The following is a 24,678-nucleotide window of genomic DNA, read 5'->3' on the forward strand; positions in this document are numbered from 1 at the left end:
AGCCACCTTACGGCCGGCGATGAATAAAAATATTTTACTCTCGCCTATTGGCTCTCGAGATGTTATACGGATTATCATTTCACGAACAGCGATTCTGCGGCTCTGCCCGAGCTTGGGTCACGATCGACGATCGACTCGAGCTTGATGTACCGGAAGTTCATGGGTCAGAGCGTTTTTCAGGAGAGGCAGAAAACACGAGGGGATCTGGAGGAGATGGTGCCTGGTGAAGTGAACCTGACGATTGTTCAGAGCGTTCGCAAACAGTGTATATCGTACGTTAATTTTCGGGGGGTGACATTCCTCTGTGCAATTTGTTGCCCGTTTCGACGAATCACCGCGTTTTTCGAATCCTGTTGTGCAGGTTCTTGAGGTTACTGAAGACGTGGATCGCGTTATACGAATTAAACTTACCCTTGCAGACGGATATACTGCACTGAAAGTGAACCTGCGGACTGTCGAGGAACCGGAACATGGAGAAAAGAGTGGCGTCGGCGAATCCCGTGCTGGGATCGTAGACGAATTTCGTCATGACTTGACCGTTCACTGGGCATCTGTAAACAGGCAGAGGAAAAAGGTGCTGTGAGTAGTACCGACACAATTGTAGGTGCAAGTGCAAACTACTCTGGAAAGTAAATCTTCACGCGGGAAAGAGTTAGGGTTCCAGATAGAGGACGCGTGTATCTGAGACACAATAATTCATTGTTCAATGCAGTTGTGTTTCACTCAATGCGTTTACTGCGATGCTGATCTACGGGCATTAAAATTTCTATCCGTTTTACAGCCCTGGCGGTTTTACGTTTACTGGAAAAAGGAAAGAGAGGAAAAAAAAAACACATGGAAGAAGGCCTCGGACTGCTAATAAGGATTGAAAATATCGCGTTGCCGTATCTGTTCCCTTCTATACCGATGGTGAAAAAGTGAATCTAAAATCTAAATCAGACCCGTTCGTAGGTGACTTTCTACGCCGCGGAGCGTTAAACGATTCTTGGCACGCAGGGCGGAGCCGTAGGAAGCTGCCTTGACACGCATGCATTCAACCGTGTAGGCATAGTGTTCTGTACATACATATCGTGTTATACGCACACGCGTCGAGTGTCGCGTCATGTGTTGTCTGAGCCCACGCGTGGATCGCGCCGCAATGCCTGTTTGCTTCTCTGTTTGGATAGTTGTTGTTCGCAGGCGTTTTGAGGGAACTAAACGCGACGATCGGTAGTGGAGCGACGATTCAAATTTCGAACGCCTATTCTAAGAGACAATCGATTCCTCCGTGCACTTACCCCTTTTCGTCGATCAGAGGCACGCTGCTGTTACGTTTGTTGAATGCGAAACACGACTTGACCCGGATACCGTACATTCCTGAAACAGAGAAAGAAGAGGCAGACGTTATACGTTTTCTGTGTACTTTCAGAGACGTACAGCGTTCGTAGGTTTGACCAAGTTTTAACAATCTGCACACGTCGCGACGGTCCCTAGCTTGCACATGAGTTATGCAAAGTGTAGTTACGTATGTGTGGGTACAGTGACGTAATCAGCACGCTCGCTGACCAAGTATGGTAATTATTTGACAAAAAATTACGTTACAGGATGTGTTTTGCTGCCCGCATGTGTATGCGCACGAGTATGACCCATAGAAGGTGTTACATAATCTATCAAATCGTTTCATGTGTAATGTACGTGTAAATTTGCAAGGTCGTGCCAGCAGAGCCCTGGCTATATACAAAAGAGCACATGTTAAAAAGTTGTTTTGGTAGATCTACAACCCGTGCTTAGCGAACCAAGGTGTAAATTTGAAATTGCAATAAACTTGAACAGTGCCATACAAACCGTCTGGTCGTGATATCTCTGCTCTCAGCGTGTAGTTGTGACTATAGATCGTCTCCTGCACACGGTGTCCTCTGTCAAGGATCCGGAGAGAAACCAGGGAAGTTTCATTCCTAGACAAAAAGGCTTATAGTTACACGTGGCGCAGTCTCAGAGTAAACTTAGCATTGTTCTTCGAATAATCCTTAACGTTGATCACTCTTTGCAGTACTTACTAACAATGGAGTCATTCCACGTCAAGAAAGATAAAAATGTTACCATGACCTTACCGATTTCGACCACATTTTGCACACTTGTTCATGGTGACATTTGTGTCTTTCTTGTGGTGGAATGACTCAATGTGAAATTTGTGTCCCTAAACAGTTCTCGAAAACATTATCAGCGAACTAGAGCAGCGAGTAAGGTCGTCTTGTATGGTGACTTTTCATCGTGGCGTGCATTGGGTAAGACGAAATGATCTGCTCCGAGAAGATCCATTAGTGGCGCGAAAGGGAATTTCTAACGAAGCGGCTCACCTCCGTGACGTAAGTTTATTCGACGTGAATCATTAAGGAGACTTTGAAGGCTGCAAAGCGCATTCTCCGCTTGCGCTTCTCTGACATCACAACGATGTAAGAACAGTGTGTTTATTTCACCGACGTTCACCGTCCGAAAGAGTAAATGGAATATTGTGAACGGTCGGCGGTATGCGAGAAAGTGGACGATATCGAGTAATTAATCAGCAATGACATGAATGCCGCAGATAAGAGAGCACGTTGGAATAAATTATATGTCCGTTGACTCACTTTGCGTTCTTAAAACCCGCTTTGCCGCAGGTAATGACGTAGAACTTGTCGTTGGCGAGTTCAAGCGTTTTATGAATCCGGACGGCAATTGGCACCGATCTCTCTTCTTCGGTTTTCTGGCAAAATGAAACAAAAGGAGAATAATCATATTGCTAGTCTTCGATTCATCGGTACCTTTCGCTTTCACTGGCAAAAGTCTTTCAACCGTATACGACACTCTTATAAAAAGTATCTCACGTTGTTGACGAGGACCCCGCAATAATCGGGAGCACCTGGAGGTGCAAGAAGATTGATTCCCAGGGTGACGTGGTTGGTCCCGTTGCCGAGGACCATGCATTGGGGTGTCCGGTGGTCCTTGGCGTGCAACGCCCCGATGAAACTCTGGTTGACGTTCATCCGGATCGTCATGTAGCCGTCCTTGCATGTCGCCGTCACCGTCGGCTGAAACTCCGTATCAACCAGCTGACCACTGACCTGGAACCGAGTAAACAAAGCCATTGCTGTAATTACCCTCTGTCAAATTACGCCCGACTATTGGCAGTGTGTGAAGCGGGCTTTTGTACTGAACTACAGTTAGCCATTACCGTACTTCGCGTAAAATTGTTTTCAAAAAATTCCGAGGCACCGTGCGGATGGTGGCAGATGATAGTTTCCGCCTTGTCTGAAGTATCGATAGACGAGTATGCCAGGTTAATTTATTAGAACCAGTCGCGATAAATCGACGGGAATCGAGTATTCTGGAACGAATGAAACGTTCATCGACAATAAGAAGCTGCTGTTGCTGCGACCACCGAGTACCCTCCTGTTATTCATTACAGGACCGTCTGCAACGGTGTCTATTTGCATGACAAATAGCCATTATACGACGGTTATGCATGAAAGATTGGTCACAAAACGTCGAAAGGATGGCTATTTGTGTCCTGCGGACCCTTGGCCGTCCGTACAGGCGGAGACCTCCATTTGGATGCAGATCACCTGCGATCCATGCATATTACGCCCTCCTTGCGCGTCTTTCCAAGGGCCTGTTCGAGTGTGGATTCCTCGCGACCCTCGTCGCTGGATAGGACTCTCCTCACGAAAGCCCCTCATCAAAGATGTCGCGTGAAAAGACGACGATGACGACGATGACGATCTTGAGCCCCAACGAAGAGAAACGCGGCGTCTCGCGACGCTCGCGGCATCCGATTTCGTCGATATCCTCGTGGTCTGCAGCGTTAAACGTCCGCACATGTACCGCGTGCCTCGGGGATGATAAACTGGAGCTGGTGCTACCGGTCAGTCGCGTGCAGCGTCAGATGTAAACCCACAAGTGCTCTCGGCGCGAAGACGTTATCTCTACGGATATCTTCGCGCATCTCGGCGTCGCGGGTAAAACCGGTTTCGGGTACCTGACGCCCGTTCAATTTTGATTCCCGCACCGATAGCGTCATCTCCGTCGAGTTTGGCACCGCGGATAATTAACCAAGTTTTTATTGCTCGGACGGGGTTCGGCTACTCCTAATCCCTGTTCGCTGATTGATTATCTGCGCGCTCCCGGTCCGCACCCTCCGTATCTTTCGCCTCCCATAGCTCGTCGTTCGGAGCCCTGGGCGTCCGAACATCGCGACGATCGCTGTGTTCAGCTCGACTATCTAAGGCCCTTGCAACAAAGGGACACGTGGCCTCTCTCGCCAGGGGATAAGCAATGTTGGATTTAGGGGTGTTAAATTAGTTTACAGCTAGATTAGAATGATTTAGGATGCGTTAGGTTGGGTTGAGTGGGTTAGGGTTTCCATGGTTGTTTCGCTGAATTATTCACTACCGGGCAAATGAACGGGCATTACGATTGTGCGGGGTTCATTTACCGAGATAATTCGATTCTTGCTCATAATTTAGCCGTCCTGTACATCCGGCAGCGCTGTGATTTGGCGGTCTTTTACACGCGCGGTATAATTTTTTTTTATACCAGCATCCGGTGTTCCTGTTTATCTCGTTCGGCCGGCAGAAGCCCGTGGTCAGCGGATATAATTTGTCCCCGCGAAGCGGTTTACGTTCCCCGTATAATATCGCCCACAATCAACCGCCGTATAATATATAACTTGCAAATAGGTGGGCAGACGCTTAAAGCAAATTGCATCCACGCGGGCACGCGTACACAAAGGGTTGCGGTGTTGGCGTGGGCTGCACCTTGAACAATCCCAGATGATACTGCAAATACGATTTTTCACGCCTTGTATGGAAGTCGACGTTTTTTTTTTTTTTACGAGAAATTTTTGTAAACAAAGAAGCGCTCAGGTCTCGTCTCGGATATGCGGCCGCCTTGACCACAGGCACAATTATCGCGGCTGATTCTACAGGTGAGCTCAATTCTCACTCGACTCGCAAATGAGACAAAATTACCCTGCCTACACAAAGGGTGTTCCTGAACTGCTGGACTTGGGCGGGTCTTCTTTTAGAGAACAAGTCACGGGATCGTCGTTAAGTACGCTGCAGGGCTGCACTTAACGCGTCTTTGGTCGCATTCTTAATCCTTCGTCCCAGATACCGTATCTTTTAGATTTATGGATGCACTGAAAGGCTGCTGGAGTAACTCAACCCTGAGGGACTTGGAAATACCTTCATCGAAGCAGAAATATTGATAAAATTGAATGATTCAACGCACAAACTTAGCATAGAATATGAAAAAAGGAACGATATCGAACTGTAAGATGTCTGCAGACATTCTCGAGGTCGATAAATTTTCAACACAGAAAATTACCTACACCAAAAGTTTAGTTTCTCAGAAGGTGAAATCATAAACCGTGCCTCTGCACGATATGCCGTGTTCGTATAAAAGCGATTCAAGCCTGAAAGCCGATACCAAGCGGTCCCATGAATATACGATGCCAAGGTTGCAGTCTTTGGTAAATAATATTCGGCTGAATCATGTGCAAACTAAATGTGCCTATATTTGGCCCCACAGTTAGGCCGCGGCGGTCGTATTTCCGCGTATCTTTCGATCGATCAGTTACTTATGAAAACTCATAAAAATAGGAAGAACTTTCGTTATCGAAATGTCGTCGGCAGCAGCCTGACACTTGCATGTGTGTAACTTGCACGTCGGTTTACGCGTTCTTGGACCGCACAGAGTGATGTGTGAACACCCAGTATATGCTCACGCAATTCAGTACTGTCAGAGTATCCGTCTGAAGCATGGCCGGCTTTACTTGGCTCGATTCTCGGGCAGACCGGTCCGAGCGGCAGCTGTCAACCCACGCGAACTTTCAGTTTCAGGCGTTCCGGGCCCACTCTTTCTCCTTGGCAATTTATCAGGAATGTTTTCTGTCCCAGAACAGAACACACCGAGCCTTCTCCGTCGCTGGGCTGGTCTTCGGCTCGGGTTTTGCCCGATGTCTGAGAGCGCAGACTCCCCAACCGTTTCCTCTTAACTGAAAAAAAGAGGATCTTGAACTGCAGCGGATCGAATGATCTTTCGAGGAACGAACTGCCGTGTTTCGTGAAGCCTCGAATTCTCCGAGGCTCTGGGTGTACCCGTACCATCTTCTCTTCGGCTTATCGTCTCCGTGCATTGAAGATTCCTCGAAAGGTTTAACGTCCCTTCGTTTTATTTCCTAAATGCGAGTATACAGGCATACTAAAACCGGTACACACCGAGAAGGTCCTAAAGCTGATAACTTCCAACTTAAAGAATCGCCCAAGCGCAGAATCAGGCAGAAACTGATAAGGAAAATTGTTACACTACATGCACACTGCATAACTGTGTACAGAATTTACTGCAGTGGTTATGAAACGGAAACAATGCACTCGGAGACTTGGCGAGTTAGGACAAAACTGTCTGGTGATAAAATAAATGGGCGGTGAGTCCTTGCACGCACATGCAGGAGTAGAACGCGTGCGCCCAGGTTGACTCATTCTTTCGAACCAACTCCAATAAATTTGTACCAGTCGAACGGGTAGGTGCATACAACGGAGCCCCAGCGATAATGCATCGGAGCGTGGTGAATTCGATTGACGTAAGGATTAGCTTGAGGCTTCGAATTCCTCGGCGTAATGATCGGCCAAAGAGAAGCACAAGAGGACGCCGCTATTACCTTTCCGGCAAATTCTCCGATAGCCCAACTACCGATCGCGTGGGTCGCCTGCATCATGCACAACTCGGGCCGTGTGTAGGCATGTATTTCAGGAATGCGTGCACCGACCAACGATTGCTGATCTTGCTGAGCAGCCCATGGACACCGCGCCTCTACCTCACCATCGACGTAAACCACGGACTCGTTCAACAATTGACCACGTAACCCTGCTGGATTCCGAACTCAGGAGAGCCGGTATCCTACATCGAGCCCTGGTTCCGGTTCACTCCACCATTTTTACTTTGTTTCAGATACAAAGGTGCGGAATATCTGAACTAGGGAAAAGTTTCGCGGAATTATCGCGGGCTGGGTAGATCTTCGTCGACAATTTTTTCTTTTGCTATTTTGCAGAGAATGTCGTTCCAGCGCGGTGCAATATTTCACAACCATGTCAGGGTAACACGAAACCCTGCTTTCCCAAGGTCGCTATGAAGGATAGGATTTAAAATCGTCGGAGCATTTATGTTTTTATTTTTTCTTTAAGTCAAAAATTTAACCATGAATAGTCGTTGTTCCGCACAACGTTCTGTGAAATTTAGTAACCCTTAAACACGATCTCCTAAGAAGTTCGTACGTATTATATATTTCCAGTCCAAAGCACCTTATTTCGCTTGGTTTTCGTGGATTCAAGTAGTTCGTGTTTGCCTCATTTGCAATCATTAATACAAACTAATAGAACAAGCAGCTTCATCACGTCACTACGAAAAGGCCTACAGGGGATAACTGCATCCGGGTTATCCAAGCAGCATCAGCGGCAGCTCGTAGAAGATGATTCTTTAGCCCCAAGGCGTGCGAGCCGTCAAGTTTTCAGGAATTAAATCAGCTTCTTTTCCTCCGTTGACAAACGGATTAGTTAATGGGCTGACATAATTCACGGACTTATTTGTCCCGGAGGAAAGTCCCGTGGCATTGAGTTGTGCTTCACGGTGCATCTCGGCGCAGACGTTGAGGAGAACATCAGGTACCACTGGCATCGGATGCATACATGGGTATGCACAGAGATACTTAGGGACCGACCGGTTCGCTCAATCCGACATAGCGGCTCGCGCATTTGTCACGGTGTAGGGATCATAACTCGCCAAGGATGATTCTGATTGGGCCAGTCCGAGAAGAGTAATGTGCGGAGGATAGAGCCCGGGTCTATCCGCAACGTCCATCGCTCGGTTAACTGTATCTCGGGCGCATGCGTTATATGCCTGTTCGACTTTAATCGCTTTCGCCGATATCGCTTTGTTTTTTGCACAACTTGTTCGATCGTATCGGGTACCTAATGTACGAGTCGGTATGCGTGTATAAACGATGAAACGCTGCCAGGCAAATACCTTATATACAATGCGCGACATTGGCAACCGCTGAAGCAGTTGCAGCTAGCGATCGAACGCGCGAAACTTTTTATTTATATAGGTCACGCTGATAAATTCGTGCGATTTAATTTGACATGCGTGTAAAATTATTGGACAACGTACCGCGCATGATCCATGCATCGTACACGTATGTGGGTATCACCGTTCACGTACCAACTTGTACAGGCAAATCCTATTCCCTCTGGTTATAATACGGCGCGCGACGCGGTGCTCGTTGATCATTTATACTCGCGTAGCTCCTGCCAGAATGTTCAGTACTCTAGACGTAAGCAGCTTCTTATCAAATATTCCAATGTCACTTCCAATTAGTTATCTGCCAGTGGCTTGAAAGCCTGTAATTCATGCATATGAATAATCTACGTCGAAGTTGTCATGCTAGATTCTGTCTGGTTCGAAACCATTTTTATGTTCACGAAGAAATATTTAACGGCTACATTCTAACCTCAAGTCTGTACGTAATATTAGCAGAGAAATATTAGGGCTTAGGTACTAATGGGGGTTACTAAACAATTCTTTGTATAATGTGTATATTTGCACCCCAATTCACGAACACGAACTGAATATTTCTTGCTTGAAAAAAGTATGCGGATTCCTTGGATTTTGTGGGTGTAATGTTTGAACGCGTTGTCCGATCGACTTGGCACTATTTCACGGAGAGCGTATTAGCAGCACTTATTGATTATGGCGTTTGTCAAATTCAGTTAATATTTCTTATAAATTTATAAGATCGAGCCAGGACAGGAATGAATGTAATGAATTTTCTTTTTTTTTTACGAAAAAGCTGAGCACGATACCTAATTCATCTGCGTCTTGATTAATTTCCGAAATGTTTCTTGTCTCGGTACTTTTTTCCAGTGTTCTGCTATCACATTTATTTCCCGTCCACAGATGAGTACGAATAAGAAGTTTTCTGATTAAAACAACTCAGCACCTAAATGCTGAGAGCCCTATAATTATGTCAATACTCGTGGTTGGGTTCTCGACAGGGCTGTGCTAATATTATCCACGTACCTCAAGCATACAGAGATTGAGGATAATTTTACGCTCAGTCTGCTCTCGCCTTTACTCTTGCTAAAGGAACCGCAAACAGACTTGATCCTTCACTTTAATTTTGGAAAGAAAACGAAGAAAGCGTCGTTTCGGTCGAGGATCGTCGGTACAGGGTTGTTAAGCTGTTTGGGGCGCGGAGAGGTCGAGAAAACCGCCGTTCGCGAAGAGAGAGCGCCGGATTCGAGGTTGTATAATAAACGGGTAACACATAGGATGCATTTAAGGGCGTCGTGGAGGTTATATTCTTGTTCGTGGGTAAAAGACGCGGACGAAACGCGCGGTTTCAGATTTGGCGGATCGTAAAAAAGAGAGGATACGAATGGCGGCTCGTATGTAACGGGGGAAAAGAACCAAAGGCCGCAGACAGGAAGGGTCAACAACACGGTGGTCGGCGATTCGGGGATCTTGGTGCCCTCGGGCTTCGAATGCTTTCTCGGAGAAGTTCGGTGCAGCAGCAGGTACTCGTCGATCGGGTAACAGCCTGTTGCAATCCCGTAGTCGAGATAACTTGCGGCTGTAACGAGATAAGCGCCCGGATCTCCTTTCGACCAATAACTAACCGAGATTAAATTTAAGCCAATTTTCAGCCACCGATCACTCCGCCGCCGGTTCCCGGACCCCCGATTGTTTCACCGTTTACATTAAGTAGGTATCAACCGCGTCGAAGGTTCGCGTTCGATAATTATCTCCGCAGAGGCGCGGGATGAAATCTGCAGATTATCGGAGTTTCCGAAAACCGACCGATTGCATTTTATTAGTGATGCAAGCTCACGTCGTGTCCGAGTAATGCGTCCCATTCTTCGGAGATGGTCATCGACTCGGCGATTTTTATATTTAACAACTTTCGACCGGCTCTCCAGGAATGGCGATACCGGGTTTCGATGCGGGACTGAAAATTCACGAGCCAGCGAAATGTCCTCTGCGTAATTTAAACAGCTCTCTCGTTGGTTGAGACGAGAGCGTGAGATTATAAAAGCCGGACTCGTATAACGCATTTCACGCACACCTCGTAGCTGCCTTGTACATTACGGCGCGGTGTTGAAGAAACGAGTGTCTGCATACTGGGATGCTATAAGCTTTCTTCTTTGGATGTTTTATTTGCTCTTAGAGCTCGTTTCAAACGAGCATCGATAATGTATCGTTACAGTCGTTCAATCACGAGTAAAAGGTTTGATTCGACTTTTGAACCACCGCCATCGTCAAACATCGAAGAGCTCAGCTGTTGGTTCTGAGGATATGCGGGATTAAGCAATCTTTTTATTCGAAAGGCAATACCTCATAAATCGTAACTTGGGTATTTGATTGATATATTTATATGGGGGCAGGTGAGGAGATGAATTACTCACAATCTTCTCGGCCCATCTTCTGCAATGACGCCGCGGTCAGTTCGATCACACGAAAATAGAAAAACCGCGTAGCGTTCAATCAATTTGTCGATGGATTGTCACATACGTCCGTTTCCGAAGCGTGTTGCCTAGAGAAATCGAGGCGTTAGCCGAAATTCAAGATTTCAGAGATTCGGATGTAATGTGAATAAGACTTTAATAGATATATGGAAATTTAAAAAAATTTTAAACACACGATTTTCATACGCGACAAAATGTTAACAAAAAATTTCAACGACTCCAAGACTAATCAAAAGATTTCGCATACTTTGTTTTTCGAACGTTGAGAAGCGTTCCAGATTGTTTTCAGATTTTTCTTACCCTACCTAAAACTCCCAGAGCTCTTCAAATAATGATATTTCAACAGTTATTGCGACATTTCTGAATATTATGAAGAAAATTACATAATTTCTGTAGCCAAAATCAAAAATGTCCAAAATAAAAATCGAAGCGGGCAAGTAAAACGCTAATTTTTGATTCATTTTTCAGCCAATTAATAATTTTTTTCAAGTCATTTTAATTTGGTTTTGAATTTTCAGCATTCAACATATCATTCCTGATACAACAACTATCACGGAATTTTAATCAAAATTCAAAAATGTAAAATCCACATGACTCAAAACACATAATGTAGAATTGAGAATTGCTTTGTAATTTTATTAAAAATTTCTAGATAGTTGTTATATTAGGATACATATGTTGAAACCTGAAAAATACAAATAAAAAAATCAAATTATTAGTCAGATAAAAGATTATAATAAAGTTACTGCATTGCCTGCCCACCTTGATTTTGGTTGGGGTATTTTTGATTTCCGCTACAGGAATCGTGTAATTTTTTTTATAATATTGAGAAATGTCGCAGTAACAATTAAAATATTATCATTTTAAGACCTCTGGGGGCGTCAGGGGGGTTGGAAAAATCTGTAATACTTTTCATAATCGGAACAACAATATAATAATCGCGGACTAAGTCCAATCAGCGAGCGTTGGTCAGACCGTAGTCGAATTGACGTGGAATGCCCCCTGTGCGCAGGCATAGCCAGGTCGCACGTAAGAATCCTCGTAAATTCGATGCACGATTATACAGGTACATTAATAGAAAATAATGCGGAAGGAGGAAGGCTTGCGGGATGTTAAGCAGCCCTAGCTGTCACTCGGTAGTATCAGCTTTAAAAGCACGCAGGTTGTAGCCGCGGCGAAGCGTTTCACTTCTCTCGCGGTGGTGCTCTTAGTTCGGAGAGGTGACAGCGGCAGCGCATTGTTTCAACGTTCCTTGAGCCAGACGACGCGGCTTCCCAGTTTGCAAGAACATTCAACATACCTGCATGGCCGCGTGCACGTGCGTGTAAGTGTGAGTTTAGGCACGGCAACTTCCGCGCCACCTCATAACTGGAGGCTTACAACCTCGATAGGTGTTCTACGTACGTGTATGTCCATACCGCTGTCGCACATCGTGCTGATTTGTCCGCCACCGACGCGATGCGACATCGTCGGCGTCTCATCGTGAACCGTGAACAACGCATGCTTCTGAAAATTAGTATGCCTCCGAGAGTGAGGTGACGAGATGCCGGCGATGCGGTGGTAACATCATACTTGTTAACTCCTCGCACGCTTGGCTGCGATGTGCTTGAATAACATCCTTCTTCTCGTTCAAGCCTTGCACGAGTAACTCATTTCAATGGCATGCGTATCCCCCGACGTTGTCGGGCGTATACCTAAACACTCGGCCGATTGCTTCGAGGTACCATTTACCAATCTTGTAAGTCAGCGTTCATGACTCCGGATTACACTGCAACAGTACCTCCGACTCTCCAACGATCTTCCGGAGGCCGCCTAAAAGACGTTTTTCCCCATATTAGGGGGTCTTCTCGGGAAATCTTGGAAAAAACTCGGGCAGTGCTGCGTTTAAACTTACGAGGGTCGTCAGAGCGAAGCGATAGAGCTTTTGCAGGAAGCGAGTTTGTTGCGTGATTTAAATTGCGAGAGGCTTCTTGGACACTTCCAAGTCCAGCGTTGAGACATTCCATTGACGAACATTCGAGCAACGCTATTATATGATTCCACCAACGCTGATGAGATAGTGTTTGACACGGAGGTGCGAACAGAGCCTGGGGGCGCCAGTTGCTGGTGTGCTTGGTGTAAGGGTACGTTAGCGAAGGTTCAGCTTGCCGCAGAGCTATTGTCTTTTAAAACAAAACCGGCAGGTCTACACGTGTTGGAAACGTTGAACGGCACCTTCGGTACCTAACAATGGTTATCCCTCGGAGCTGATCCCTTTGGACAATTCGTTATATACGTACAAGTTCTGTGCTCTCTTCGTGATTCAATGCTGTTGCGAGGACGAGATTTAGTCGGATGTTGGCCGGATTTTGTATTCGGCGGAGAAAGCTCGCCGGTTTAATCCGTTAACTGGGGGGCCATTAAGTAATTAGACAGTTATACAGGCGATGCTATCGTTTCATAATACATAGCCATCGGCTGATCCTCGTTTGCTTGCTAACGTTTCGAGCAAAAATTTATCGTCTCAGCGGCAGCATCGCAGCCCTTGCTTGATCTCCAGAATGTTATCTACTTGGCTTCATCCGGTGCGTGCAGAGCGTAACAGTGACCTCGTAAGCGGAATGACAATGGCCTAGTTTACATCGGTATGAAAATCGTAGGAAACCGGGTAGACAATGTGGCCCAAGCATTCGTATACGCCTGCTCCGTACGTACCAACGTTTTAGCTACGTAACGTTATATCTAGTTTGCTATTCTATTGTCTGCAACGCGCCTGCGGTGTGTTTATACGACTGTGAATGCCGTGCACTGAATCGTTGTAAGAGGCAAGTTCAACCGTTTTGTACGACGCGCGGAATTAGTCGTTAGATTTTCACTTCGAGATCAACGACCTTCGTATTTTGCAAAGTTTTCGTTTCGTCGAGCATCGATTTGTCTGATCTGTGCTACCTGGTGTTAAGGGGCTGTCTTGGTCGATTTCGACGTTGACGTATACATCTCCAAATACCGAATTCCACGTATCTCAAAAGCTGAAATGGGCTTAACAGACCCATTCTATACACAATTCTGAACAAAGACATTCCAAGACATTTTCATGTGAGGTAGAAATATAAAAATGGCTCGAATTCTACGAAATGCTAATAGTAAATTCGTAGGAATCGGTCCATTTCGTTTTGTTTCTGCGTCGAATGTAAATGTTTTGGAGTGTTTTTGTTCAGAATTGTATTTAGAATGGAGCTAATAAGCCCTTTTTCGCATTTGAGATATGTGGACTTCAATATTCAGAGATATATACGACAACGTCGACATCGACCAGGGCACCCCCGTAGGGCAAAAAAAAAAAAAGAAGAAAAATAGAAAAAACAAAGAGTCGAAAAGAAACACCAAGTTCTCGGAGCTTATCTGGGAGGATAAAAGCAATAAGAGTGCGAAGCACGTCTTGCAGGTTGGATGGAAGGTTCATCGGGTTGAATCTTTCTAACTGCGGCTAGATTATCAGCTTCGAAATCTTTGAGACGCGGTAAAACCCGAATCGTTTTGAAAGCCAAAAAAAGCAAGTATAGAAATGGAGAGGAAAATAAAAATTTCCTCACATGTTCACTGGGTTGTGAATGTTACGTGACGTCCTCTGCGTGATAGGAATTAATAGCTTTGGCACCATGAGCTGTAAAAAGCCGTTGCGTGCTTGTAATAGCTGGATCGATTACTCCAGCCTAGTAATCGAATGTTTGATTTAGGCACTCGACTTGCCAAAATACATTTTTCAATTCACACACCTCACTCTGTAATATCAAAACTAATTGTTTCTATCACAGCTAACAATATAAGTAAAGCTTTTGCGTTGCGTTATTATTTTTTATTCTTTATTACACCATACGTATGTATTAATGTGACAGGCATTCGATCATCATTTAATTTTTGTTCCTGTCAACAAAACCTGACTTGCAAATCCCACCGCCTATTTCTATTCACAGGATCATTCAGCTCGCACTCTGCAGAAGCCCATTATGTACTTGAAGTATTTTTGATACGGTGCTGCTGCGGCCATATTGATCGATCGGATTTTAGATAAAACCGGATAATATTGCTCCGCGCGCAACTCTGCCAGCCGATCGGTGGGCGATGCGATGAAAATCGAAAAGAGAATGGCCATTGAGAATATTTATCGATGGTATCGGATCGTATTTTACAGATGCCAAACACTCTTATAATATTTTACGCCGCATAGGAGGTGGGGTTCAACATACTTTCATGCGGGTACACGTAAAAAAAAAAAAGAAAAAGAAAACGTTAGCCGCTGTGATCGTATAATAAAACAGAATTTAAATTCAATCAGTGCGCAATACTCTGGCCAAATTTCAAAGGTCTTTCAGCGAACGATGCGCTCGGCCTCTACTTTACGGTACGTAATTACTGTTTTTACCTTGAGTGCATTTAACTACGAGAGTCGAGGTCTCGAAGACCTGAACTTCATACTGATTATACATTGTAAGCCCGGTAAACTGCTGCTACGAGTGTAAATCGTGATGAAATAGAGAGAACGAGAGAGAGCGGGAGAGAGAGAGAGAGAGGAAAAGACCATAAATTTCCTTCATTTCTAGAAATTTTTCCAAATACTCCGTTTTGCGGCCCGCGTGCAATTCCGCTTCGCGCTGGAAATGCATATATTCACCTGAAGAAAACGATCAACTATACGAGCAAAAAACGACGCTTCGTAAAATCGGGGCCTTGAGAAATCTCTGTGCTATTCATGCATATTTTGTTCTCACGTTCGTTGAAACAAAACACCGCACTCGGTCGGTTAGCGTACTACGGACCGTATGGGGCAGGAAGTGCTCGATGGTTCGAATACGAAACACGTGGGCACGTGGTAAGCGATGAGGTGAAAGATTAAACCGTATCGTGACAGTGTTAAACCGAGGGCAGGGGATTCATACCTTACAGCATCGGATCTCACGTGGTTTTTTATAAAAACAGCAATTTTTTACGTCACGTTTGCACGACATCGAGCTACGAGTGGTTGGGAACAAGAATTCGAAATCGAGACATCTGTAATCTCTCGCGGATTGATCCCGGAATACCAGAGATCAGTCAGTGTCAACTTTGTGAATACACACTTTGACTTTCTCCTTGCAAGGTGACGTGGGAATAATCATTTTTCTCCCGTAGGTTCCCCACACACTCTTCGCTACATGTATAGGTACATAACGTAATACGCAAGGCTGTACGGCTCACCTACGCTCACGCAACACTTTCTGTTCAACCGATCAAGGGTCACTCGGGTCCATTACCGAGTATACGGTCATCGCCTTGGGTCGCTTTCTCCTCGGGAGGATGACGTGTTCGGAGTATTTCATTTTACTTTCATTGAACCAGCTGGCTGGCTCCGTCTGAGAATAATATTTTCTCGATACTCACGTCATACGTCTCATTCGGAGGAGGCTTATAGAAAGGGGATTAATTCATATCCCAATCTAGAATATTCCGAAGAATTATCACCAAAGGCCAGTGATGATCTCAACTCCCTAATGCAGCGGTACCCGTGACTGAATACACGAATAACATGATAGAAACGCTTGGATTATCGTTACATTCTAGGCACATTCACCGTAATCATCATCGTTCGGACTACGCATGATAAGAGAATGTCGGCTTTTTTGGATTTTCGCGTCAAATGACGTTGAACGCTATTCAAGAGAGTCACCCAATAAGATTATATACCGTCAATGGTATACTGTATCCTCGCAAAAATTTTCAACGTCATGGAACTACCGGAGCTCGAGATGAGCACCTCGCCAAATCAATCGATGTTTCATTCGTCACGGAGATTTTAATACCGATCTATACAATGTTCACGATCAGTCGGTATCTCTACGGGACACGAATTTCCGAGTCATCTTTGGTTGTTCTTGATCCGAGGTAATCGATCATGCATGGAAAAAAGTTCGGACAATTGCGCAATTCAGCTTGACATTTTCGTCAAAGTCAAGAGACGCGATTTATAAGAATGAGAGGCCGCAGGCGGGGCTGAATTACGTAAACGACGATGTTGATAACAGTGTGAGTAAAGTTTCGGGCGTGTTTCGACGGTGCAACAAGCGCATTTAACGAGCGTGCGGGTACACATTGTAACGATAGGAAAGTGTTATATTATCGCATTGTGCGCCAGGCTGACAATGATCCGAGAGGTGCATGAACTCGGTCGCGTTGTATCGTTACACGCGGGTAGAGAGAGGAAGCGAAAAGTGGAGCGGAATCATTCCGAGCGCTTCGCGGGTTTCTAAACAAAGTCAGTCTCTTCTGTCGCTGCTGCGGAGAGGCTTGAAGGGGTTAACATTACACGAGGCGAGCACGCGTAACGATAACGGATGAAAGTGAATCTTATTAACGGTTATTGCGAGGCTTGGCACGTTTGATGAAAAACCGCAAATATCGCATTCCGGAGTCCATATTTAATAACGACCCGACTCTCAGCCTCACTCAGCCTCCGGCTGGATAATTAGCCGGATTTTTATTTCAGTCATTGGTCAGTGTACGGTGCGAGCCGAGATGCGGCGTAACCGATAAGACGGCAGCTAATTGGATCCTCGGGTAAAACAAGCCCGTGGTTACGGGTGGAGTAACGGAGTACCTTTACAGTTATCGGCACGATACACACGGGAGAAAAGAAAAGGGCACCTAGTTTTTGCCATACGTCAATGCCTCGGAAAAGTGGTCCACGCAGAGACGGAGAAGCCGGATCAGCGGCAGGTACCCAGGTTTCAAGAAATTGTTACGTACCCAACTTCCCGTTAAATATTTCAGTGAAAATCCACTTCTTGTGCTCGTCTATACTGGTAAGAAGTGAAATTCACTTAGGAACTTGCGGTGGAATTTATTTGTTACGTTGACGCGTTGCGCTGTAAAAAGTTTGTACTCGCTACTTTTTTCTGTCTTCGTTCAAGCGCTGGTATCAAAATTGTGATAAACGCGCCGTAATGAACCGAGCATATCTCAAGCAGTTTAGGACTTCCAGTCTTCGAATTACACACACCTAAGTCTTGACTCATCGGACACCCGTTAGATAGAATTTGTTGCGATGAAACGATTTGAAGTGATTGTAGCTTTGACGGCAGTGATTGATCCGACAGCTGTAACACTGATTCATAATCCTTCAAATATACGCACACACAACATATATTTTCTCTTACTTGCTTCTTTTACTCGCCATGTAACGTATCGCAGGTCTTTCTCGACTCTGTCAAATGAAATATGACACGTGACGAGTTACGTAACGAGGAAAGCACTCGTTACGGCGTTACGGAATCACCGGCAATTAACCATTACTGAATCGTCTTCTTCCTAGAAAATTTCCAATTTTTTTTCTGCTTCTATTTACACAGCGCAATGCAGTCGGTAGGTATATTATACCTAATACTTGACGCAATACTTTCTTATGCAACGGAAATGAATGACAAAATCACATAGGAATGATATCCAAGCAGCGTCGTTGACAAATAAGATAACGCGTAAGTCGCGGCTTCAATTTCATTCCCTGGGTGTAATAAGGAAACGACAAGCACTACCTCCTTTCAGGCAGATCCTCGTGGAATACGATCAAGTAAACACCGTTTGAGGTGGATCATTGGCTCCGTCGGTGTTGTGGGTCAATTAAACCGTACGATACGCACACAACAACGACCGTTTTTTTTTACGACTTGGCTGTTGGTGCAGTTGCAAGCCGGAAGAAACGATCGTATCGGTATCCATGCGCATCATTGTGTGAAAGGGGTGGTGATGTACGCGCCAATTTGCTATCTATGTGTAATAATCACAGGGTTTTGGTACTCATCGCTTTATACAACGACAGCTGTTTCATGTTACACCATAAAGCTTGTTTTCAACAGACGGACGGACATTACGCCTGATATATGTATACGCGGTACGCGTTTCCTGTTTAATGCTCATTTCAACAATTCACACAAAACCTGCATCCAGGATTTTTTTAAACGTATTTGTGCTTGTAGGATTCAACAGGATGCGAGTTAGGTAAGAATTTTCTCAAACTTGTTCGAATAACGGTCGTTTTTACTAGTCGAGTAGTCTCTTTAATTTTTCACTTCTCTTTTCGCCGCATTTCAAATATCGTGTAACGTATAAAAATTTCATTTTCTTAGCTGATGTTACTGGTTCCTTTTGTCACTTTTATGATTTGTATTTTAATATTCTTAGCTTCTGAAATTATTCTATTTTAGTATGTTGGTTTTATTTTCTTCATCTTCATGTAGGATCACCTAACCTTAAGGGTTCTGTTATTGGTAAGCTTGTTCTTGACTGTATTGGGCTTAATTGAAAAGATAAACGAAGAAAATGAGTACCTCGGATTGAATTTCACGATGCGTCTTAAAGTATCTAGTGAATACAATTCGATAGAATTTTACATAGATTTCTGGATAAGTTTCTCACACCGCTTAGCCTTGACGAATAATCATGCTCATTCGCTGTTCTTCGTTCTCATATACATGTTACCGCATAATCGTGAGTAGAAATCGAGTTTGGTTTGTATGAAGAAACCGGAACTTTCCACCGTGAAAAACTGTATGGATTAATCGTGTTTTTATATTATCGCGCGAGCAGGAATGTTTATTCATGAAAGTCTACTCACAATCAGCCGCAGATCAACGCGAGAAAGCGAAAATGATATAGGTTGAGGTGTAATTGACGATGTAGCTCGACTTTCAATGATTCCAATGAACTCAATTCCGCCTTTACGATATCAGGAATGACTGCAGTCTCCACCGAATCATCGGCATGTACGAGCAGGTTGTCCGCCGTTGAGAAGTTATGTCAGGTAAACCGATCTTGATAAGAAAAATTACAATTTGCTTCTCCAAATCATGTGAGAAAAACGTCCGATTGTATTCGTCTCGTGTAAAAGAATAATCCACGTCATGCCGCAACTTTCACGTTACATCTCATTTTGAAAACCAGTTTTTGCAAGCATTCGCCGACCCGACTACACCCATAATACATCGGACGCCAAGATAGAGCGAATCAGGGTGCAAAGAGGAGGAAAATCGAAAGCCACGCATCGTTTTTCTCGTGTAGTTACCTAACATAAGTGCACGGCAGCGCGCCGTCAGGGTCCGAGATTCATTGATCCGTTCGCCATAAAATTTGTCTGCTCCAAGGACTCTGGTGCATCGCTGATCCAGTCAAATGGATTGGGCTCCGCCGGTTCTGAGTTTACGACATTTGAGACGAGAGGCGAGGGAAGCCCGGCGGGAACACGCATTCACTTAAATCATCCTCGCTGACACGTTCCGCACTTCGGGTTGTCCGCAGTGTTCGAGATACCGCAATAGGTGCCTAAGAGCATCACGCGAATATGAGGATATCTCGATATAACGTGCCGGGTATAGATATTGCGCCCTATCGGACCTTCGCCTGTCACGATTCATCGGCGGTTGAATGGAGCGTCTCCAAGAGACGTTGTTCTCTCATTTCTTTGTTTTTTTCTTTTTTTTTTTCTATTTTTACCCAATTTTTATATTTTCCCCTTCGTGCAGAGCGCGCGGCTGTTTCGCGTTATACCTGCCTATATGTATAAATATGAATAACGATTGCTCGTCGGAGATTATATATCTGCGGTTTTAAGCTGATTGGAAAATAATTTGCCACGATATCTGCGTAATACCGCGAGGTATGCGTATATTGCCTACTTACATATATATAAGTTATTATTTTATTATCTTATTATAACGTACCCGGCGTTCAGTATTTCCCGAATACTTATCGCGTACAAGACAACTTGGCTGAAAATTAGAGTTCAACCTCGAAGGAAAACATGCGCCAATATTTATTCAAATGTTCCTCGGTGCTTCGTCGAACCTGGCCAACTTGGAATAGATTACTTTACTATACATCCATCGAATATTTATTTGGGTTAAAAACTGCTGCTGCGAGACGCGATTCTGAGTTATATTTATATATTATTTTAGATATAGTCACTGGTAGGCACTCGATTGTAATGCGTTTCCGTTTAAAATCGTTGTGATTCTGTCGCGTTCGGTCGAATAACGAAGAAAATCAATTTTCAAGAAATTAAGAGGAGGCATTAATGCGTTGTTTCGATAAAATAATACCGTCGCGCGTTGGAATTTCGTACTACCATTTAAACAAGGCGTGTATGCGTTACACGTAATTATATGCTTGACCAATCCTTTCAGGCACAGAATAAATTAGCTCCTACGGACGTCGGATTATCGGTTATGTTTTCCTCAACGATTTCGTCGAAATTATTTATAGTCGCTTAAATTTCCGTGTAAATTTAATACAAGCCTTTTTTTTTCACAGAAATTTGATCGTAAGTCGATAATGATTACGGAAGAATTATCATTACTCGATTTGCCAATCACCGCTGTTACTGAAGTTAACAAAGAAAATAAAACCTCGATTTTATGTCTCAGCCTTCTTGCTTTCTTCTATTTTTTGCCATCGCGTCGTAAAGAGCGTTCGGTTATCAGGAAAGTGAAAGAATTAATAGGAACCATCTGCGCGACTGCATAAAAGTCGTTAGAGTGCAAGTCGCGCCGTAAATTATAATGCAAGAGAAGACGCGTATTGCGTATACGCGTAACAAACAGGCGTTAGGATGTGCTGATGCAGGCATTTGTAATCAAATTAGAAGGCATATAAGAATCGCTGACTATAACTGTACGATAAATAAATCGCAGTGTATAAAACTTGTACGTTTACAGACACACAGCGAGGTGTTGCCTGGGATAAAATCTTCTCGTATTTTTTTCCTCGGTTTTTGACAGGGTCTGTAATATATTATGCGTGCACGATGTACACCGCGGCGATCCCCCCCAAAATACACGTTTTTATTTACAGAGTTAATAACTCTTGATCACGTCGCGGCGTATTCATTCCAACGTACAATATTAAGCAACGCTGCTAAGTGCAATATACATATATAGCTATAAATATATGTAGCTGCGTCAAATAAGGAAAAACGAAAGTTTTAAATGATTTAGTACACTCATCCCGGGTTCTATCTCACCTTATTCCCGTAAAACAACTGTATTAACGGAGGAAACTGGTGAAAAGAAGTCGAATATAAACTGACACAGCTTAATGGTGTTGAGAATTTTTGAAATATACTCAAACGAAGATTAGATATATGCAACCAGTCATTGATTGTTCTATCACGGTGTTGGGAACTTCAAGTTTCATTATTTATACATCGTTTCGAGCAGTTACACCGTAAAAAAAAAATGTGGCTTGGACTTCTATGGAATATTTTTTGGTTTCAACCTAACACTGGCTGACGTTCAAGTTCTGACTATACTACAAAAATTGTTCTATAGTAGCCCACACCGGTCACTATTGGTCAATTTTAACACTGCCAATTTTTTACAGCGATAGTGAAGTCTCAGTTCTCGTTCGATGTTAATACGAACATTGAACACCAATAATAACGCGTATCTAATATAAATTGGCTGGAATAATTGTGCTTCGATTTTTCCTGCATATGGTGCAACAATACATAAAGCGAGAATTAATTGAACGTGTCGCAACGAGGTGGCAATGATAGAAAGTCGAAAAGTAAAAAATGACAATCGATTTCTCATTTGCAGTATATAGATATATTGTTCATCACCTTGAAGACCGGCTTACACGTATGCAGCTTATTACCATGCGCGTTGTTCGAAGATAACCGGATCAGGATTTCGTAAGAAAATGAGCCTGTGCAGCGACGGCGCGTTGTGGCTTGAGTTGTGCATCGTTTACTTTTTACCCCGGCATTAGCATTTAGAATATCTACACCGTGGCTCGATAGAATTCGACTCCCGCATCGCGATACGCGCAAATCATCGAACGAGGCGACACCCACGTCGAATCACCTCGATGTCTAGGCTGTATAATATATTTGTACTCGGTGTAGAGAAGTGTCAGCTCACAATCAAATTTATAGTCCCAGACTTTAGCCACACTTTCGCAACCTCCGGATCCGTTGCGTAGGCGGTTCGCCGTCGACTATGTTCTATATATACCTATATCCGTGGGCCGAGTGTCTTAGCTAATAAGATTTGTTCCGCCGCTCAAAATGGGCATGCAACGATGCACGATGATCGGCGTCGATCCGGTAAGTCCAGCTTCAAAATTGATCCCTTTTTTTAGACAACAATTCCGTAAGGATGCAACAAATCTATGAGGTTCAAGTTAATAACGTTTACACTGACAAAAATTTCAATTGTTACAGTAACTAGAAAAATTCAGTAAAACGGGTATCGTTGAACAAACTGTTTGAATATTGTTGGAATTACGAAAAACGAGGTACACGTGACCATTTTGCGCCATTGTCGATCCTTTTTTGGTAATTGCAACGCAAAATCAGTCTGTGGGGTTTACTCTACTTTTTTAGTTAATCAAGGCTTTAACGTCAATTTATCGCTGCACAAGCATTAAATTTTCGCAACGGTTACAGGAAAATATAGCAACAGTGATTGTAATGAGAAAGAATAGCAACGGTTACTAGACTTTCCGGTAACAGCTACAAAACTAATTTTCACTTTCTACCTAGAACTATATTTTTCGATTATGGTAAAAAATCAAAATAGTTAAGGACTGAGAGGTAACCGGAACCATAAATTTCTCTCAGTGTACACCTTAATGATGCATGTTTGGGAAAATCGTTACTTCGCACCCTTAGAATTGTTTGAAATTCAGCTAGTAGGTAAATCATAAGAAAAAAAAAAACGCGTCCATATTTTGAAAAGCCAACGTTTTGAAAATCGTTCTAAAATTGTACAACGATTTATTTAACGATGTTTCGTCACGTTAACGATACTAACTTCAGCCTTGTACAAATATGCAGTATAGTACCATGATTACTCCGTCACAGAATCGTACCGACGACGCGAACTTATCGAAAGAATGAAAATTTTCTGCGCTGCATTCTCGAGCTGCGGTGGATGAGAGAGGCGCAGGTGCAGCGCACGTGGTCAGAGCGTATAAATCGGTTCAAAGAACCCGCGCATTGCAGGCGATGACTGGGCCGCGTTTGTCGGATCGCCTTGGAGAAGTCGATTGGTGAAAAGCGTTCGAAGGCGAAACTGGGAGGAAAATAAGTTCCGCGTTTCGCGGAGGGAATGACGCGTGTAGGTATTCTCGATGAACGAGTTCTTCATATTCAAATGAGGCTACGAAGCGGCTGGAATTATCGACCTTGACCACTGTAAATATAGAATTGCAAGACGGTGAATGGGATTATTAATATTCATCGGCACGTCGAGTGACGAGGTGTCCACAATTATAATCGCCTCTGAGAAACCTGGAGTTACATGTTGGTTCGCGGTAAATCGAGTCACGACAAGCCTTCGGGTTCTCCAGGAAATATCAATGACGGAATAAGGCGCATTCCGAATCGAACGATCTTAAGTTGTAAACAAGTATGCAGCCGCCAGGTATCGTAATCAGCGATGGCGTGGCTTCGAACTAATTGATCGACTCACCTCTGCACCGACAGCGAGCATCGCGACGAGCCACCAAACGGCTGTCATCCCGATGCTTGCACCGTGAAACTCTGTCCTTTTCACTGACATTGCGCGAACGTGATAGAGGGAGAACCTTTCCGCGTTATGCGCACTTCTGCGGCACGTTGAACAATAACAGTAATAAATAGTCGCGGTGAAACGATGCAGCTCGCAGTAAGGCAAACAGTTTGAAAAAAAACACGGGTCACATTTTCTTCGCGGTTGTCGACTCGCTGTTCCTCCTCATTTTTATTGGGAAATTAATTAACCGCGCCGTTTCTTCGATGCCTTCCGTGTCCGCAGCCTCGATCCGCATCCGATTTATTTACAGACCGACTGATTTGCCGCGAAAAAGGCGCGTGGCTCTTGGCTCGGAGCGCAGGCGAGGCTCTTGCACGAGGCTTGACGAGGGACGGCGATAAACTGAATGGCACCGAGACACCGAGAGCAGCTTCGGCACCTTCGCTCAGCTTTTGGTGGGGCATTCCGATTTCCGACGCCATTTCTCTTTTTCCTATCACGCTTGCCGTTCGCCGCCCCACGCGTTCAAGTCTCCGGCCTCCAAGACTTCGACTCGACGTCGGATGTCCCTCATCCTCGTCGACAGATGCCAGCAGTGCGCGAACGGCGACGTCGGTAAGGTA

At 44.4% G+C, this 24,678-nt stretch overlaps 1 protein-coding gene across 2 annotated transcripts in view; it reads right to left on the reverse strand.

Annotated features, from left to right (window-relative positions):
- The window catches only part of LOC124180149, a 37,924-nt gene extending 13,453 nt beyond the window's left edge, over positions 1 to 24,471 (reverse strand). The window contains exons 1-6 of one of the 2 annotated variants that reach the window (XM_046565267.1): positions 24,014 to 24,471; positions 2,844 to 3,080; positions 2,607 to 2,722; positions 1,825 to 1,934; positions 1,278 to 1,356; positions 412 to 551 (exon numbers count right to left, since the gene is read on the reverse strand). In XM_046565267.1, coding sequence (XP_046421223.1) covers positions 412 to 551; positions 1,278 to 1,356; positions 1,825 to 1,934; positions 2,607 to 2,722; positions 2,844 to 3,080; positions 24,014 to 24,103 — 772 coding nt within the window. In that variant the 5' untranslated portion in view covers positions 24,104 to 24,471. Of the gene's footprint in view, positions 1 to 411; positions 552 to 1,277; positions 1,357 to 1,824; positions 1,935 to 2,606; positions 2,723 to 2,843; positions 3,081 to 3,190; positions 3,361 to 24,013 lie in introns of those variants that run through there. The other variant, XM_046565268.1, reaches the window with a different exon arrangement.
- Between the last annotated feature and the right edge of the window lie 207 nt (positions 24,472 to 24,678).

This window comes from Neodiprion fabricii, chromosome 4 (assembly GCF_021155785.1).
Source record: "Neodiprion fabricii isolate iyNeoFabr1 chromosome 4, iyNeoFabr1.1, whole genome shotgun sequence".
NCBI classification, from domain to species: Eukaryota; Metazoa; Arthropoda; class Insecta; order Hymenoptera; family Diprionidae; genus Neodiprion; species Neodiprion fabricii.